The 18,392-nt window shown below is 38.4% G+C and overlaps 1 protein-coding gene across 1 annotated transcript in view; it reads right to left on the bottom strand.

The window, feature by feature from the left end:
- CCDC18 (coiled-coil domain containing 18) overlaps nt 1-18,392 on the bottom strand; it is a 109,062-nt gene that overhangs the window by 29,906 nt on the left and 60,764 nt on the right. The window contains exons 20-23 of the mRNA XM_030936760.1: nt 18,055-18,218; nt 17,628-17,841; nt 10,988-11,087; nt 10,312-10,428 (exon numbers count right to left, since the gene is read on the bottom strand). Coding sequence (XP_030792620.1) covers nt 10,312-10,428; nt 10,988-11,087; nt 17,628-17,841; nt 18,055-18,218 — 595 coding nt within the window. The remainder of the gene's footprint in view (nt 1-10,311; nt 10,429-10,987; nt 11,088-17,627; nt 17,842-18,054; nt 18,219-18,392) is intronic.

The raw sequence follows: 18,392 nt of genomic DNA, 5'->3' as shown, positions 1-18,392 counted from the left end.
AAGGACACCCACACCAAAAGCCCATCAGTACGTCACCATCATCAAAGACCAAAGGCAGATAAAACCACAAAGATGGGGAAAAAGCAGGGCAGAAAAGCTGGAAATTCAAAAAATAAGAGTGCATCTCCCCCTCCAAAGGAACGCAGCTCATCGCCAGCAACAGATCAAAGCTGGATGGAGAATGACTTTGACGAGTTGAGAGAAGAAGTCTTCAGTCCATCAAACTTCTCAGAGCTAAAGCAGGAATTACGTACCTAGTGCAAAGAAACTAAAAATCTTGAAAAAATAATGGAAGAATGGATAACTAGAATAATCAACGCAGAGAAGGCCATAAACGAACTGACAGAGATAAAAACGATGACACGAGAAATACGTGACAAATGCACAAGCTTCAGTAACTGACTCGATCAACTGGAAGAAAGAGTATCAGCGATTGAGGATCAAATGAATGAAATGAAGTGAGAAGAGAAGTCTAAAGAAAAAAGAAGAAAAAGAAATGAACAAAGCCTTCAAGAGTATGCGATTATGTGAAAAGACCAAATCTACATCTGATTGGGGTGCCTGAAAGTGAGGGGGAAAATGGAACCAAGTTGGAAAACACTCTGCAGGATATCATCCAGGAGAACTTCCCCAACCTAGTAAGGCAGGCCAACATTCAAATTCAGGAAATACAAAGAACACCACAAAGATACTCCTCGAGAAGAGCAACTCCAAGACACATAATTGTCAGAGTCACCAAAGTTGAAATGAAGAAAATAATGTTAAGGGCAGCCAGAGAGAAAGGTCGGGTTACCCACAAAGGGAAGCCCATCAGACTAACAGCAGATCTCTCGGCAGAAACTCTACAAGCCAGAAGAGAGTGGAGGCCAATATTCAACATTCTTAAAGAAAAGAATTTTCAACCCAGAATTTCATATCCAGCCAAACTAAGTTTCATAAGTAAAGGAGAAATAAAGTCCTTTACAGATAAGCAAATGCTTAGAGATTTTGTCACCACTAGGCCTGCCTTACAAGAGACCCTGAAGGAAGCACTAAACATGGAAAGGAACAACCAGTACCAGCCATTGCAAAAACATGCCAAAATGTAAAGACCTTCGAGGCTAGGAAGAAACTGCATCAACTAACAAGCAAAATAACCAGCTAATATCATAATGACAGGATCAAGTTCACACATAACAATATTAACCTTAAATGTAAATGGACTAAATGCTCCAATTAAAAGACACAGACTGGCAAACTGGATAAAGAGTCAAGACCTATCAGTTTGCTGTATTCAGGAGACCCATCTCACATGCAGAGACACACATAGGCTCAAAATAAAGGGATGGAGGAAGATCTACCAAGCAAATGGAGAACAAAAAAAAGCAGGGGTTGCAATCCTAGTCTCTGATAAAACAGACTTTAAACTATCAAAGATCAAAAGAGACAAGGCCATTACATAATGGTAAAGCGATCAATTCAACAGGAAGAGCTAACTATCCTGAATATATATGCACCCAATACAGGAGCACCCAGATTCATAAAGCAAGTCCTTAGAGACTTACAGAGACTTAGACTCCCATACAATAATAATGGGAGACTTCAACACCCCACTGACAACATTAGACAGATCAACGAGACAGAAAGTTAACAAGGATATCCAGAAATTGAGCTCATCTCTGCACCAAGCGGACCTAATAGACATCTATAGAACTCTCCACCCCAAATCAACAGAATATACATTCTTCTCAGCACCACATCACACTTATTCCAAAATTGCCCACATAACTGGAAGTAAAGCACTCCTCAGCAAATGTACAAGAACAGAAATGATAACAAACTGTCTCTCAGAGCACAGTGCAATCAAACTAGAACTCAGGACTAAGAAACTCAATCAAAACTGCTCAACTACATGGAAACTGAACAATCTGCTCCTGAATGACTACTGGGTACATAACGAAATGAAGGCAGAAATAAAGATGTTCTTTGAAACCAATGAGAACAAACATACAACATACCAGAATCTCTGGGACACATTTAAAGCAGTGTGTAGACGGAAATTTACAGCACGAAATGCCCACAAGACAAACTGGAAAGATCTAAAATTGACACTCGAACATCACAATTAAAAGAACTAGAGAAGCAAGAGCAAACACATTCAAAAGCTAGCAGAAGGCAAGAAATAACTAAGATCAGAGCAGAACTGAAGGAGATAGAGACACAAAAAACCCTCCAAAAAATCAATGAATCCAGGAGTTGGTTTATTGAAAAGATCAACAAAATTGATAGACCACTAGTAAGACTAATAAAGAAGAAAAGAGAGAAGAATCAAATAGATGCAATAAAAAATGATAAAGGGGATATCACCACCGACCCCATAGAAATACAAACTACCATCAGAGAATACTATAAACACCTCTACACAAACAAACTAGAAAATCTAGAAGAAATGGATAATTTCCTGGACACTTACACTCTCCCAAGACTAAACCAGGAAGAAGTTGAATCCCTGAATAGACCAATAGCAGGATCTGAAATTGAGGCAATAATTAATAGCCTACCAACCAAAAAAATTCCAGGACCAGATGGATACACAGCTGAATTCTACCAGAGGTACAAGGAGGAGCTGGTACCATTCCTTCTGAAACTATTCCAATCAATAGAAAAAGAGGGAATCCTCCCTAACTCATTTTATGAGACCAGCATCATCCTGATACCAAAGCCTGGCAGAGACACAACAAAAAAAGAGAATTTTAGACCAATATCCCTGATGAACAATCGATGCAAAAATCCTCAATATAATACTGGCAAACTGCATCCAGCAGCACATCAAAAAGCTTATCCACCATGATCAAGTGGGCTTCATCCCTGGGATGCAAGGCTGGTTCAACATATGCAAATCAATAAACGTAATCCAGCATATAAACAGAACCAAAGACACAAACCACATGATTATCTCAATAGATGCAGAAAAGGCCTTTGACAAAATTCAACAGCCCCACATGCTAAAAACTCTCAATAAATTCGGTATTCATGGAACGTATCTCAAAATAATAAGAGCTATTTATGACAAACCCACAGCCAATATCATACTGAATGGGCAAAAAGTGGAAGCATTCCCTTTGAAAACTAGCACAAGACAGGGATGGATGCCCTCTCTCACCACTCCTATTCAACATAGTGTTGGAAGTTCTGGCTAGGGCAATCAGGCAAGAGAAAGAAATCAAGGGTATTCAGTTAGGAAAAGAAGAAGTCAAATTGTCCCTGTTTGCAGATGACATGATTGTATATTTAGGAAACCCCATCGGCCGGGCGCGGTGGCTTAAGCCTGTAATCCCAGCACTTTGGGAGGCTGAGACGGGCGGATCACGAGGTCAGGAGATCAAGACCATCCTGGCTAACACGGTGAAACCCTGTCTCTACTAAAAACTACAAAAAACTAGCCGGGCGAGGTGGCAGGCGCCTGTAGTCCCAGCTACTCGGGAGGCTGAGGCAGGAGAATGGCGTGAGCCCGGGAGGTGGAGCTTGCAGTGAGCTGAGATCCGGCCACTGCACTCCAGCCTGGGTGACAGAGCGAGACTCCGTCTCAAAAAAAAAAAAAAAAAAAAGAAAAGAAAACCCCATCATCTCAGCCCAAAATCTCCTTAAGCTGATAAGCAACTTCAGCAAAGTCTCAGGACACAAAATTAATGTGCAAAAATCACAAGCATTCTTATACACCAGTAACAGACAAACAGAGAGCCAAATCATGAATGAACTTCCATTCACAATTGCTTCAAAGAGAATAAAATACCTACGAATCCAACTTACAAGGGATGTAAAGGACCTCTTCAAGGAGAACTACAAACCACTGCTCAGTGAAATAAAAGAGGACACAAACAAATGGAAGAAAATACCATGCTCATGGATAGGAAGAATCAATATCGTGAAAATGGCCATACTGCCCAAGGTAATTTATAGATTCAATGCCATCCCCATCAAGCTACCAGTGACTTTCTTCACAGAATTGGAAAAAACTGCTTTAAAGTTCATATGGAACCAAAAAAGAGCCTGCATTGCCAAGACAATCCTAAGCCAAAAGAACAAAGCTGGAGGCATCATGCTACCTGACTTCAAATTATACTACAAGGCTAGAGTAACCAAAACAGCATGGTACTGGTACCAAAATAGACATACAGGCCAATGGAACAGAACAGAGGCCTCAGAAATAATACCACACATCTACAGCTATCTGATCTTTGACAAACCTGGGAAAAACAAGAAATGGAGAAAGGATTCCCTATTTAATATATGGTGCTGGGAAAATTGTCTAGCCATAAGTAGAAAGCTGAAACTGGATCCTTTCCTTACTCCTTATATGAAAATTAATTCAAGATGGATTAAAGATTTCAATGTTACACCTAATACCATAAAAACCCTAGAAGAAAACCTAGGTAATACTATTCAGGACATAGGCATGAGCAAGGACTTCATGTCTAAAACACCAAAAGCAACGGCAACAAAAGCCAAAATTGACAAATGGGATCTAATTAAACTAAAGAGCTTCTGCACAGCAAAAGAAACTACCATCAGAGTGAACAGGCAACCTACAGAATGGGAGAAAATTTTTGCAATCTATTCATCTGACAAAGGGCTAATATCCAGAACCTACAAAGAACTCAAACATATTTACAAGAAAAAAACAAACCACCCCATCAAAAAGTGGGCAAAGGATATGAACAGACATTTCTCAAAAAAAGACATGCATACAGCCAACAGACACCTGAAAAAATGCTTATCATCACTGGCCATCAGAGAAATATACTATACTACAAGGCTACAGTAACCAAAACAGCATCAGAGAAATGCAAATCGAAACCACAATGAGATACCATCCCACACCAGTTAGAATGGCAATCATTAAAAAGTCAGGAAACAACAGGTGATGGAGAGGATGTGGAGAAATAGGAACACTTTTACCCTGTTGGTGGGATTGTAAACTAGTTCAACCATTATGGAAAAGAGTATGGCGATTCCTCAAGGATCTAGAACTAGAAGTACCATATGACCCAGCCATCCCATTACTGGGTATATACCCAAAGGATTAAAAAAATTTTTTAATTAGCCAGGTGTGGTGGCATGCACCTGTAATCTTAGCTACTCACAAGGTGGAAGTGGGAGGATTCTTTGAGCCCAGGTGGTAAAGGCGACACTGAGCTATGATTGTGCTACTGCACTCCACCTCTGGGTAACAGAGACCCCATGTTAGTTAGTTAATTAGACAGATAGATATAGATAGATAGATAGATAGATAGATAGATAGATAGATAGATAGATAGACAGACAGACAGACAGACAGACTACACAGTGAGAGGAGGAAAAATGGAATAAAAAGGAATAAACAAAGCTTATGGGATCTTTGGGACAACATCAAAAAAGCAAATATTTGAATTATTGGAGTTAAAGAGGGAACTGATAAAGACAAAGGGGTAGAAAGTTTTTATAAAGAAACAACAGAAAAATTTGCAAACCTGAGGAAAGATATAAATATGCAGGTATAAAGAGGTCAAAGATCGCTAATCAGATTCAACCCAAATAATAATACCCTAAGACATATTATAATGAAACTCTCAAAGATCAAAGACAAAGACAGGATCCTGAAAGCAGTGAGAGAAAGAAGCAAATAATATATAAGGAAGATCCAATATGCCTGGTAGCAGACTCCTCGGCAGAAATCTTACAGACCAGGAGGGAGTAAGATGACATACTCGGTGTTGAACAAAAAAACCCTGCCAATCATGAATACTGTGCCAAGCAGAGTTATCCTTCAGAAATGAAGAAGAGACACTTTCCCAAACAAAAGCTGAGGAAATTTATCGCTACTAGACCTGTCCTACAAGAAATGCTAAAGGGAATACTTCAAACTTAAGAAAAACAGCCACTAATGTGACTGTTATACCAACACTGAAATCATGGTATGTAAACCACTTATATCTTTAGTAAGAAGACTAAAAGGCAAAATCATTAAAAATAATTACAACGATTTATTCAGAGATAGACAATATAAAAATTTAATTGGAACACCAAAAATTCAAAATGTGAAGGAGATTAAATTACACAGGTTTTTAATTTTTTTGTTGTTTTTGCTACTATCACAGTTAAGTTGATACCAGTTTTTGATAACTTGTTATAACAATAGGATGTTTTGTATAAGTCTCACCACAAAGCAAAAACCTGTAAGAGATACACTAAAAATAGCAACCAATTAATCATACTACCAGAAAAAAATCATTTAACCACAATGAAAGACAGTAAATAGGAAAGAAAGGGAGGAGTTACAAAACAACTAAAAAACAAGTAACAGAAAGGCACAGATCCTTACCTATCAATAATAACATTGAATGTAACTGGACTAAATTTTCCATTTAAAACACATAGAGTGGGTGAACGGATTAAAAAAGAAATCCAACTATATGCTTCCTAAAAGAAATTCACTTCATAAGACACACATAGAATGAAAGTAAAAGAATGTAAAAAGATATTCCATTTAAATGGAAATCAAAAAAGAGCAGAAATAGTTATACTTAGACAAAACAGACCACAGATCAAAGACAGTAAAAAGAGACAAAGGAGGCCAGTATAAAATAATAAATGTGTCACGTTAGCAAGAGGATATAAAAATTATAAATATCTATGCACCCAGGCATATAAAGCTCCCGAGTATATAAAGCAAACATTAATAGATCTAAAGGGACAAATAGGTGGTTGCAATAAAACAATAGACAGAGACTTCAATACCCCACTCTCAGTAATGGACAGATTGTCCAGATCGAAAAAATCAACAAAGGAACATCAGAGTTCCACTACAAACTAGGCCAAAGAGGCATTTTGTAACTGACATTTACAGACCATTTCATCCACTGTTGCTGAAGACATATTCTTTCTTTTCTCTCTTTTCTTTTCTTTCTTTCTTTCTTTTTTTTTTTTGTGACAGGGTCTCACTCTGTTGCCCAGGCTGAAGTGCAGTGGCACAATCATAGCTTACCGCAGCCTCGACCTCCTGTAGTCCCAAGTAGCTGGGACTACAAGTGCACATCATCACACCTAGCTAATTTTTTTCACTTTTTGTAGAGACAGGGTCCCACTATGTTGCCCAGGCTCACATTCTTATCTGCACATGGAATATTACCCAGAATGCATAAATAGGTTAGGCCACAAAATAAGTCTCATCAAAATTTAAAAGGTAGATATCCTATCAAGTATATTATCTAACCACTATGGAATAAAAGTAGAAATCAATAATAAGAAGAACTTCAGAAATTATACAAATACATAAAATGTAAACAACATGCTTCTGAATGAACAAAGGGTGAGTGAAGAAATTTTTTTAAAAATGTTAATGTCTTGAAACAAATAAAAATGGATATACAACATACCAAAACCTACGGGCTACTGTGAATGCAGTACAAAGAGGAAAGTTTATAGCAATAACTGCTATAAACTAAAAATAAAAATTTCAAACAAACAATGCACCTAAAGGTGTATATTAAAATTAAGAGCATTATTGAAAATATTATTGGACATATTACTGAAAATGATGCTTTTAGAATTGCATTGAGAATATATTCAATAGGATTTCTACCTTTAAAATTTTGATGAGACTTATTTTGTCGCCTAACATATTATATATTCTGGATAATACATAATACATTTATGTATTCTGGATAATTCCATGTGCTGATAAGAATGTGAGCCTGAGCAACATAGTGGCAACATAGCCTGTCTCTACAAAAGGTAAGTTCAAGTTGGTCTTGAACTGCCTTTTCCACACTGGAATAGCAACAGCCAAACCCAATATTATTAGAAGGAAAGCAATAATACAGATCAGAGCAAAAATAAATGAAATTGAGACTACAAAACAATACAGAGGATAAATGAAACAAAGAGTTGATTTCTTGAAAAGATAAACAAAATTAACAAACACCTTTAGATGACTAAGAAGAGAGAGAATCCAAATAAATAAAATGAGATGAAAAAGGAAACATTACAACTCATACCACAGAAATACAAAGGATCACTACAGACTATTATGAACAACTACACACCAACAAATTGGAAAACCTAGAAGAAATGAATAAATTCCTGGACCCACACAACCTACTGAGACTGAACCATGAAAAAACAGAAAACTTGAATAGAATAATAATAAGCAATGAGATAAAAGCAGTAATAAAAAGTCACCCATCAAAGAAAAGCCCAGGACCTGATAGATTCACTGCTGAATTCTACCAAACATTTAAAGAAAAACTAACCAATTCTACTCAAACTATTTCAAAAAACTGAAGAAGAGGGAACACTTTTTTTTTGAGACAGGTTTTCACTCTGTCGCCCAGGCTGGAGTACAGTTGCACACTCATGGCTCAATGCAGACTCTACTTCCCAGGCTCAAGCAATCCTTCCACCTCAGCCTCTTGAGTAGCTGGGACTACAGGCACATGCCATCACACTTGGCTAATTTTTGTATTTTCTATAGAGATGGGGTCTCACCAGGTTGTCTAGGCTGGTCTTGAACTGAGCTCAGGCAATCTGCCCACCTTGACCTCCCAAAGTGCTGGGATTACAGGTACGCACCACCGTGCCTGGCCCACTTCTAAACTCATTCTACAAGGCCAGCATTACGCTGATACCAAAACCAGACAAGGACGTAACAGAAACAGAAAACAACAGGCCACTATCGCTGATGAACACAGATGCAGAATCCACAACAAAATACCATCAAACTTAATTCAAAAACCATAACCAAGTGGAATTCATCCCAGGGATGCCAAGACGGTTCAACATACACAAATCATTAAACATGATGTATTACATCAACAGAATCAAGGACAAAAACCATATAATAATTTCATATTAAAATTAAAAGCATTATTGAAAAGCATCAGATAAAATTCTACATATTTTCATGATAAAAGCTCTCAACAAATTGGGTATAGAAGGAAAATAACAGGCTGGGCGCAGTGGCTCACGCCTGTAATCCCAGCATTTTGGGAGGCCAGGGCGTGTGAAATCATGAGGTCAGGAGTTCAAGACCAGCCTGGCCAAGATGGTGAAACCCCGTCTCTACTATAAATACAAAAATTAGCCGAGCGTGGTGGTGGGCACCTGTAATCCCAGCTACTGGGGAGGCTGAGGCAGAGAACTGCTTGAACCCAGGAGGCAGAGGTTGTAGTGAGCTGAGATCAAGCCACTGCACTCCAGCCTGGGTGACAGAGCAAGACTCTGTCTCAAAAAAAAAGAAAAGAAAGAAGGAAAATAACACAGTAAAGATCATTTATAACAAACCCATAGTTAATATCATAGGAATAGGGAAAAACTGAAAGTCTTTCCACTAAGATATAGAACAAGACAAGTATGCCCACTTTCACCACTATTATTCAGTATAATACTGGGAGTCCTGACTAGAGCAACTAGACAAGAGAAAGAAAGGGCATCCAAATTGGAAAGAGAGAAGTTAAATTATCCTTGTTTGCAGAGGATATAATCTTATATTTGGAAAAACCTGAAAACTCCACTAAAAAACTATTAGAACTGATAAACAGGGCTGGCATGGTGTCTCATGCCTGTAATCCCAGCACTTTGGGAAGCGAGGGGGGCAAATCGCTTGAACCCAGGAGTTTGAGACCTACCTAGGCAACATGGCAAAACCCCATTTCTACAAAAAAATTTAAAAATTAGCCAAGCATGGTGGTGCACGCCTGTAGTCCTAGCTACTTTGGAGACTGAGGTGGAGGGATCACTTGAGCTTGGGATGTTGAGGTGGCAGTGAGCTATGATCACGACACTGCACTCCAGCCCGGATGACAGAGTGAGATCTTGTCTCAAAACAGAAACAAAAACAAAAAAAAGAACTGATAAATTCAGTCAAGTTGAAAGACACAAAATTAACATACAAAAATCAGTAGCATTTCTGTACACTAAAAGCAATCAATCTGAAAAAGAAATCAAGAAGGTAATCCTATTTAAAGCAGCTACAAAAAATTAAAGTATCTAGGAAGAAATTTAATCAAAGAAGTAAAAGATCCACAGAGTGTGGTAGCTCACGCCTGTAATCCCAAAGCTTTGGGGAGACAAAGGCAAGAGGATTGTTTGAGCCCAGGAACTCAAGGCTGCAGTGAGGTATGATCACATGCCATACTGCACTCCAGCCTGAGCAACACAGAGGACTCTGTCTCCAAAAAAACAAAAAACAAAACAACAATAACAAAAAACACCCACTATGTGAAGGGGTGTTTTCAGTTACAGTTTAAATTTTTTAAAAAATAATTTAAAATATGTAATTTAAAAATAATTTACCTGTTTGTTACATTCTTTAAGTTCCAATTCTGATTTCTCCAGGGTACCTTCTAATTTAATTATTTTTTGTTCCATTTCTCCTCTGTGCTCGCGAATAGTCATATCCAAATGTGTAACCTAAAAAATAACCTTAAATTGTTGTTCATTATTCTGATATAAAAACTTATATGCTTAGAATAGGCTTTTAATTGTTTATTGCAAGTATAACAAGTATAAACTCATTTCAAATTATTTTTAAATGGGAAAAATAATCATTGTTTACTAATACTGGTTCATGAGCCTCATATACCTTTTTTTTTTAACAATAAACACTGACATTCAATCCCATATACATTATAGAAACAATAAAATATAGTTGTGTTCATAAATGACAAATAATTCAGACTTCATTTTATGCTGGATAAAAAGTGCTAAATAATGCCTTCCAAATATTTTTGTTCCTCCAACACTTAGCTTCTTCTGATATAGGGTAATATAAGAGATCAAAAGGTTCAGATACTAAGCTAATCTTCAGTTTCAAAATCTACTTGCTAGAAAAATATCAAGATAGAGATGACATATCTCTATGCTATATGCTATAAAAATGTCCATTTTACCAAAAATTGATGACCTCTCAAATCCTGTGGACTGTGTCATAACAGAAAACTTCATTAAAATATAATCAAGAAAAATCAACCTGAGCTGCTCTTTGCTTTAGTTCCCAATTTCTCTCCTTAAGTGCCTGATCCATTTCAAGGAGCTCCTGCTTTTTGTCTTCAATCTCCATCTTGCATTCTCTACAATGTATCAAAGGAAAAAGATCAAAACAGACAGTAGGAATATTATAATTTTAAAAAGTTAGGTCAACCAGGTTACCTCTTCTATAAATTAATAGCAAAATAATATATGCAATCAAGTCAGATTGAAAGGGTCAAATTAAAGGAACAATAGATAAAGAAAAAGATTGACATCAATACAATTAATTTAATAAAGGGTATTCTAAAAGGGTAAAAGTTAACTCACACTGTGGTATTACAGATAATTTAAGCTAATTGTTAAAGCACTCCCAGGACTCCAAGATTGAACGATAAGAATTTTTAAAAATACATATCCACATTTTTTCATACACAGATCAAGCGAGTGTTTCAAAGTCTTTTACATATAACAGCTGTGACTTTATTACAATTGAATGAGGCATTTAACCACAGTATTTCTCATAAGGATGTTACTCAAAATGATGCCTTACATATAAAAAAGCACTTAAATCTAATATAAAAATATTACAAATTCTAAGCCCTCTTAAACCCTAATTTATGTATGACCTTATAAAATGCTTAATACTGACACAATTTTAAGGCTTTTACCAAAGTGAAGCCTGTGATCAGAGAATAATTTGAAACTCTAAGTTCTGACATGACAAAGGCTGAAAATGTTCATCTTGAAAATCTTCATATGATTTTCCAGTCTGAAATATGAAACAGTACTGATAAGGGTACTAATTTTTAAAAGAAAATTTTGAACTTCTTTAATGAGTTGTTTTTAATATTCTTCTAAAAATCTCAAGAGGTATAACACAAGGCTAAAACTAATGTTCTAAAAATAATATGAAAGAAAACTCTAATTTCTATCTATGCAAATAGCGGAGCTTCCACGATTCATCTGTTAGCTAGAACTTAAGATTTCACTGTTTACATCTTTCATGGTTTCATTTACTTACTGATTTTGCAAATATTTACTGGATGTTTCCTATATGCCAGGGTTCTAAGTGCTGTGGATTTAATAGTAAAACAGATAAATGTCTCTGATCTGAGTTTACATTCTAATAGGTCCAGGAGAAAAGACAGACTATAAATACCTAAGTAAGAAAAATATAATATTAAGTGCTATATTAGAGCATTAATTGTGTGATGAGGTAGTGACTGGGTGGCTACTTTAGAGTGAGTAGTCAGAGAAGGCTTCTCTCTGAAGTAATGTGAAAGACAAGAAGAAGCTGACCATATAACTGTTATCCCAGTAAAAAGAAACAGCTATGGCCAAGGTTCCATGGTAGGAACAAACTTGGTAAGTGTAAAGTATGAGAAAAATGTCAGGAGCAAGGACAGTTGTATGAAATGAGGCCAGAGAAGTAGACAGGAACCAGACCACATAGGGCTTTGTATTCCAAGATAAGGAACTTGGATTTTTTTAACTGTGGTAAAATTCATGTAACATAAAAGTTACCATTTTAACCATTTTAAAGTGCACAGTTCAGAAGCATTAAGTATATTCATAATGTTGTGTAACCATCAGCACTATCTATGTCCAGTATTTTTCCATTGGTCCCCCACAAAGAACTTCATACTCATTAGCATTTATTTTCCATTCTCCCTTCCCCTAGTCCCTAGCAACCACTAATCTTTCTTTCTCTATGAATTTGCCAATTCTCAATATTTCATATAAATGGAATTATGCATCATGTGTCTGGCTCCTTTCACTTAGCATAATGTTTTCAAAGTTCATGCACTTTGTACCATGTATCAATATTTTATTCCTTTTTATGACTGAATAATATTCTTTGTATGGATACACTATATGATATGGTTTGGCTGTGTTCCCACCCAAATCTCATCTTGAATTCCACATGTTTAGGAGAGACCCAGTGGGAGGTAACTGAATCAGGGGGCAGGTCTTTCTTGTGTTATTCTCGTGACAGTGAATAAGTCTCATAAGATCTGATGGTTTTAAAAATGGGAGGTTCCTTGCACAAGTTCTCTTGTCTGCTACCATGTGAGATGTGCCTTTCACCTTCCACCATGATTGTGAGGCCTCCCCAGCCACGTAGAACTGTGAGTCCATTAAACCTCTTTCTTTTGTTAATCGCCCAGTCTCAGGTATGTCTTTTTCAGCAGCATGAAAACTCACTAATACAGTAAATTGGTACCAGTAAAGTGGGGCACTACTATAGATATGGAAGTTACTTTGGAACTGGGTAACAGGTAAGGGTTGGAACAATTTGGTGGGCTCAGAATAATACAGGAAAATGTGGGAAAGTTTGGAACTTCCTAGAAACTTGTTCAATGGCTTTGACCAAAATGCTGATAGCAATATGGACAATGAAGTCCAGAATGAGGTGGTCTTGGAGAGAAATGAGGAACTTGTTGAGAACTGGAGCAAAGGTGACTCTTAAGTTTTAGCGAAGAGATTGGTGGCATTTTGCCCCTGCCCTAGAGATTTGTGGAATTTTGAACTTCAAAGAGATGATTTAGGGTATCTGGTGGAAGAAATTTCTAAGCAACAAAGCACCCAAGAGGTCACCTGAGTGTGATAGAAAAGAAAATCCCATTTTCTGAGGAGAAATTCAAGTTGGCTGCAGAAATTTGCATGAGTAACAAGGAGACGAATGTTAATCCCCAAGACAATGGGGAAAATGTCTCCAGGGCATGTTAGAGATCTTTGCAGCAGCCTCTCCCATCACAGGCCTGGAGGCCTAGGAGGAAACAATGGTTTCATGGGTGGGATCCAGGGTCACCGTGCTGTGTGCAGCCTAGGGACTTGGTGCCCTGCATCTCAGCCGCCCCAGCTGTGGCTGAAAAAGGCCAACACAGAGCATGGGCCATGGCTTCAGAGGGTGTGAGCCCCATGCCTTGGTAGCTTCTACCCAATGTTGAACCTGTGAGAACACAGAAGTCATGAATTGAGGTTTGGGAACCTCCACCTAGATTTCAGAGGATGTATGGAAAGGCCTGGTTGTCCAGGCAGAAGTTTGCTGCTGAGGCAGGGCCCTCATGGAGAGGCTCTGCTAGGGAAGTGCAGAAGGGAAATGTAGGGTGGGCACCCCCATACAGAGTCCCCAATGGGGTGCTGCCTGGTGGAGCTGTGAGAAGAGGGAGGGCCACCATCCTCCAGAACCCCAGAATAACAGATGCACTGACAGCTTGCACTGTGTGCCTGGAAAGGCCACAGACACTCAATGCCAGTCCATGAAAGCAGCCAGGAGAAAGGCTGTAGCCTACAAAGCCACAGGGGTGGAGCTGCCCAAGACCATGGGAACCTACCTCTTGCATCAGTGTGACCTGGATGTGAGACATGGAGTTTTGACATGGAGTTTTGATCTTTTGAGAGATCATTTTGGAGCTTTAAGATGTGACTGCCCTGCTGAATTTCGGACTAGCATGGGGCCTGTGGTCCCTTTGTTTTGGCCAATTTCTACCATTTGGAATGGGTGTATTTACCCAACGTCTGTGCCCCAACTGTATCTAGGAAGAAAGTAACTTGCTTTTGATTTTACAGGCTCATAGGCAGAAGGGATTTGCCTTGTCTCAGATGAGACTTTGGACTTTTGAGTTAATGCTCAAATGAATTAAGACTTTGAGAGACTGTTGGGAAGGCATGATTTGTTTTGAAATGTGAGGACATGAGATTTGGGAGGAGCTGAGGTGGAATGATATAGTTTGGCTGTGTCCCCACCTAAATCTCATCTTGAATTCCCACGTGTTGTGGGAGAGACCCAGTGGGAGGTAACTGAATCGTGGGGGCAGGTCTTTCCCATGCTGTTCTCATGAGAGTGAATACGTCTCACAAGATCTGATGGTTTTATAAAGGGGAGTTTCCCTGCACAAGCTCTCTTCTCTTGTCTGCCACCATATGAGATGTGTCTTTCACCTTCCACCATGATTGTGAGGCCTCCCCAGCCATGTGGAACTGTAAGTCCACTAAACTTTTCTTTTGTAAATTGCCTAGTCTTGGGTATGTCCTTATCAGCAGCATGAAAACGGACTAAGACACTATATTTTGTTTATCCATTTATCTGATGGATTTTGGACTGCTTTCACTTTTTGGCTTACTTTGTAAACAATTTTTGCTTAGATACCTGTTTTCAACCCTTTTGAGTACAAAACTAGGAATGGAATTACTGGGTCATGTGGTAATTCTACATTCAACTTACTGAGGAAGGCTAAAGTGTTTTCTACAGCGGCTGCATCATTTTAGATTCCCACCAGCAATGAATGAGGGTTCCATTTTTTTTCCGCACCTTGCTAACACTTATTCTTTTCTATTTTTTGTTTTTTAAAAATGACCATCCTTAGTGAGTATGAAGTGATATATATCAATGTAGTTTTTATTTTCATCTGTGAAGGAGTTTGGATTTTATTCTGAAGGTTTTAGAAAGCCATTAGAAAGTTTAAGTAGTTAAGCAATATGATCTAATTTACTTTTTTTTTTTTTTGAGACGGAGTCTCACTCTGTCACCCAGGCTGGAGTGGATCTTGGCTCAATCTTGGCTCACTGCAACCTCCACCTCCAGGTTCAAGCAGTTCTCCTGCCTCAGCCTCCTGAGTAGCTAAGACTACATGCGCCTGCCAACACAACTGGCTAATTTTTGTATTTTTAGTAGAGACGGGGTTTCACCATATTGGCCAGGCTGGTTTCGAACTCCTGACCTTGTGATCTGCCTGCCTCGGCCTCCCAAAGTGCTGAGATTACAGGCGTGAGCTACCGTGCCTGGCCTAATTTATGTTTTAAATAATAAACTTAAATCTGTTTTTGGAAAATGCATTGTTGGTAGGGGGTCAAGACTGTAAGCAGACAGCCCAGTTAGGAAGCCACAGCAACAGACCAGGTGAGAGATGATGCTTTGTGCTAAGGATAACAGAAAAGAGGCCAGGAAATCAATGGATTTAATAATATGTTTTGGAGCTGGGTGCAGTGGCTCATGCCTGTAATCCCAGCACTTTGGGAGGCCCAGGTGGATGGATCACCTGAGGTCAGGAGTTCAAGACCAGTCTGGCTAACACAGCAAAACCCTGCCTCTATTAACAATTCAAAAATTAGCCGAGCGTGGTGGCAGGCGCCTGTAATCCCAGTTACCGACTGAGGCAGGAGAATTTCTTGAATGGGAGGCGGAGGCTGCAGTGAGCTGAGATCATGCCACTGCACTCCAACCTGGGCGAGACTCTGTCTGAAAAAAAAAAAGAGTATGTTTTAGAAATAAAGTTGACATGGCTTGCTAATACACTGGATGAAAAAAGGGATGGAAACAGAGAACAAGAAAAATCTTACATATCTGTAGTTTGAGCAACTGCATGATACTGAGTTAGGGGAAGGGTAGGGTTATGAGGAAATATACGAGTCCTATTTTGGCCAAGTCTGAGATGTCTCTTAAAAGTATCCAAATGGAGGCCGGGAGCGGTGGCTCAAGCCTGTAATCCCAGCACTTTGGGAGGCCGAGACGGGTGGATCACAAGGTCAGGAGATTGAGACCATCCTGGCTAACACCGTGAAACCCCGTCTCTACTAAAAAAACACAAAAAACTAGCCAGGCGAGGTGGCCGGCGCCTGTAGTCCCAGCTACTTGGGAGGCTGAGGCAGGAGAATGGCGTAAACCCGGGAGGCGGAGCTTGCAGTGAGCTGAGATCCGGCCACTGCACTCCAGCCTGGGCGATAGAGCGAGACTCCGTCTCAAAAAAAAAAAAAAATCCAAATGGAGATAACAACTCAGTAGTTGGATATTGACTCTGGAGTTACAGGAAAAGGTCAATACTGGAGAAATGGGTTTGGAAGTGTCTGACACATAGTATTTAAAGCTACATGAAATTTACCAAGGATGAGTTTGTGGATACAGAAGAGAAGGAGGCCCTACACTGAATTCTGTGGTACAATATCTAAGTTTCTGGGTTATCTTGTTGCTCTTTATCCTGTTCTTTTATTTCACATTTTACATCCTAATTTGTAATTCTATTTTCCTTTTCTGAATCTATTTCCCATACTTTGGCTCTAATCTGGCTGTCCACCTCCACTCACTATACATGTGTGTCGGCATAGCAGTTTATGTTATACTGCTAATGTAAGATCCCAGACTTTAGAGTTGGACAGACTTGTGTTTAACTCCCTTCTCTAGACTCTACTACCAGTATGACTTGGGGCATTTTATTTTTCTCAAGGCCTCAGGTTTCTCAACTATTAAAAAGGTGATATATGTTTCTAATAGGTGTGTTGTAAGGAAATGAGTGAGAACATATGTGAAGTCCCTGGTATAGTCCTGTCGTAAAATAAGGACTTAATACAAAGAACAATATTATCGTTATTAATATCCTCCTGCTGTTAGCCACTGCTATACGCTTGCCCAATCATTTTTTACCACTAGGGCCAGTATAAAATGGTCTAAAGACTGAGGATGAAAGTTTTGGTGGCCAACAACAGCTGAATTAGTTAGATAAGGCACGGGATAGGCTGGCTGGGATGAGCCAAAGTGAGCCAAAGGCAGTTGAGAAATGTAAACATCTAGAATGCAACAACACATTTTATTGTATTATCCAAGGACTTATAATTGCGATATCATTTCTTATTATTTAACTCACCTAAGTTCAGCTGTGAGATCCTTTATAGTAGTGTATTTTTCCTCTAATGATAACTGAGCCTTCTGTAGTACATCTCTCAATTCCTGGAGTTGTCTTAAAGTACTTTTTAATTCTCCATGAGCATTTTGTAGTTCAGTCTCAAGTGCTTCCCGTTTTTGCAAGGCTTCTGTTAGTTCAGTTTCAGTACTGTGCTGTAACTTTTCTAACTCCTTTACTATTAAGAGGAGAGAATAATGTTATAACTATATATAAACCATTTCTTATTATAAACTTTGTATATAATTAAGAATATTCCATTTTATTCATCTGTGAGAGGCAAAATACCACTTATCGTCCCTTCCAGCCCCACCATCTCAAATTCTCACACTATTTCACTTCGTTAAATACAAATACATAGGCAGCTAAACTAATCTAACCACTTCCTTACCAGCATTTGTTTTCTTTTCTAGCTCTGTCTTTGTCTGATCTAAGATCATATCTAATTGAGAGAGATGCATTGCTTTATTTTCTCCATCTCGTTTGAGGTGCATTATTTCCTTTTCCATTTTAGACAGCTCTTCTTTGTACTGATCCATCTCAAGCTTTACTTGCCTAATTAAAAACAAATAATAAAACAGGTAATTTAGAAACTTAACCAACTAACTTTGTCTCTGACTAAAAAAAGCCTGCAAGTTATATAAGGACAAATATCAACAAAATATCTAGTCAGAATTTTAAATCACCTATTTTTAAAAATTCTCCAACTAAAAACTATCCTTTTACATA

The sequence above is a fragment of the Rhinopithecus roxellana genome, chromosome 8, assembly GCF_007565055.1.
Source record: "Rhinopithecus roxellana isolate Shanxi Qingling chromosome 8, ASM756505v1, whole genome shotgun sequence".
In the NCBI taxonomy this organism is placed as follows: Eukaryota; Metazoa; Chordata; class Mammalia; order Primates; family Cercopithecidae; genus Rhinopithecus; species Rhinopithecus roxellana.
Note: the sequence above shows the minus strand (reverse complement) of the source record. Positions and strands in the feature narration are given on the sequence as shown.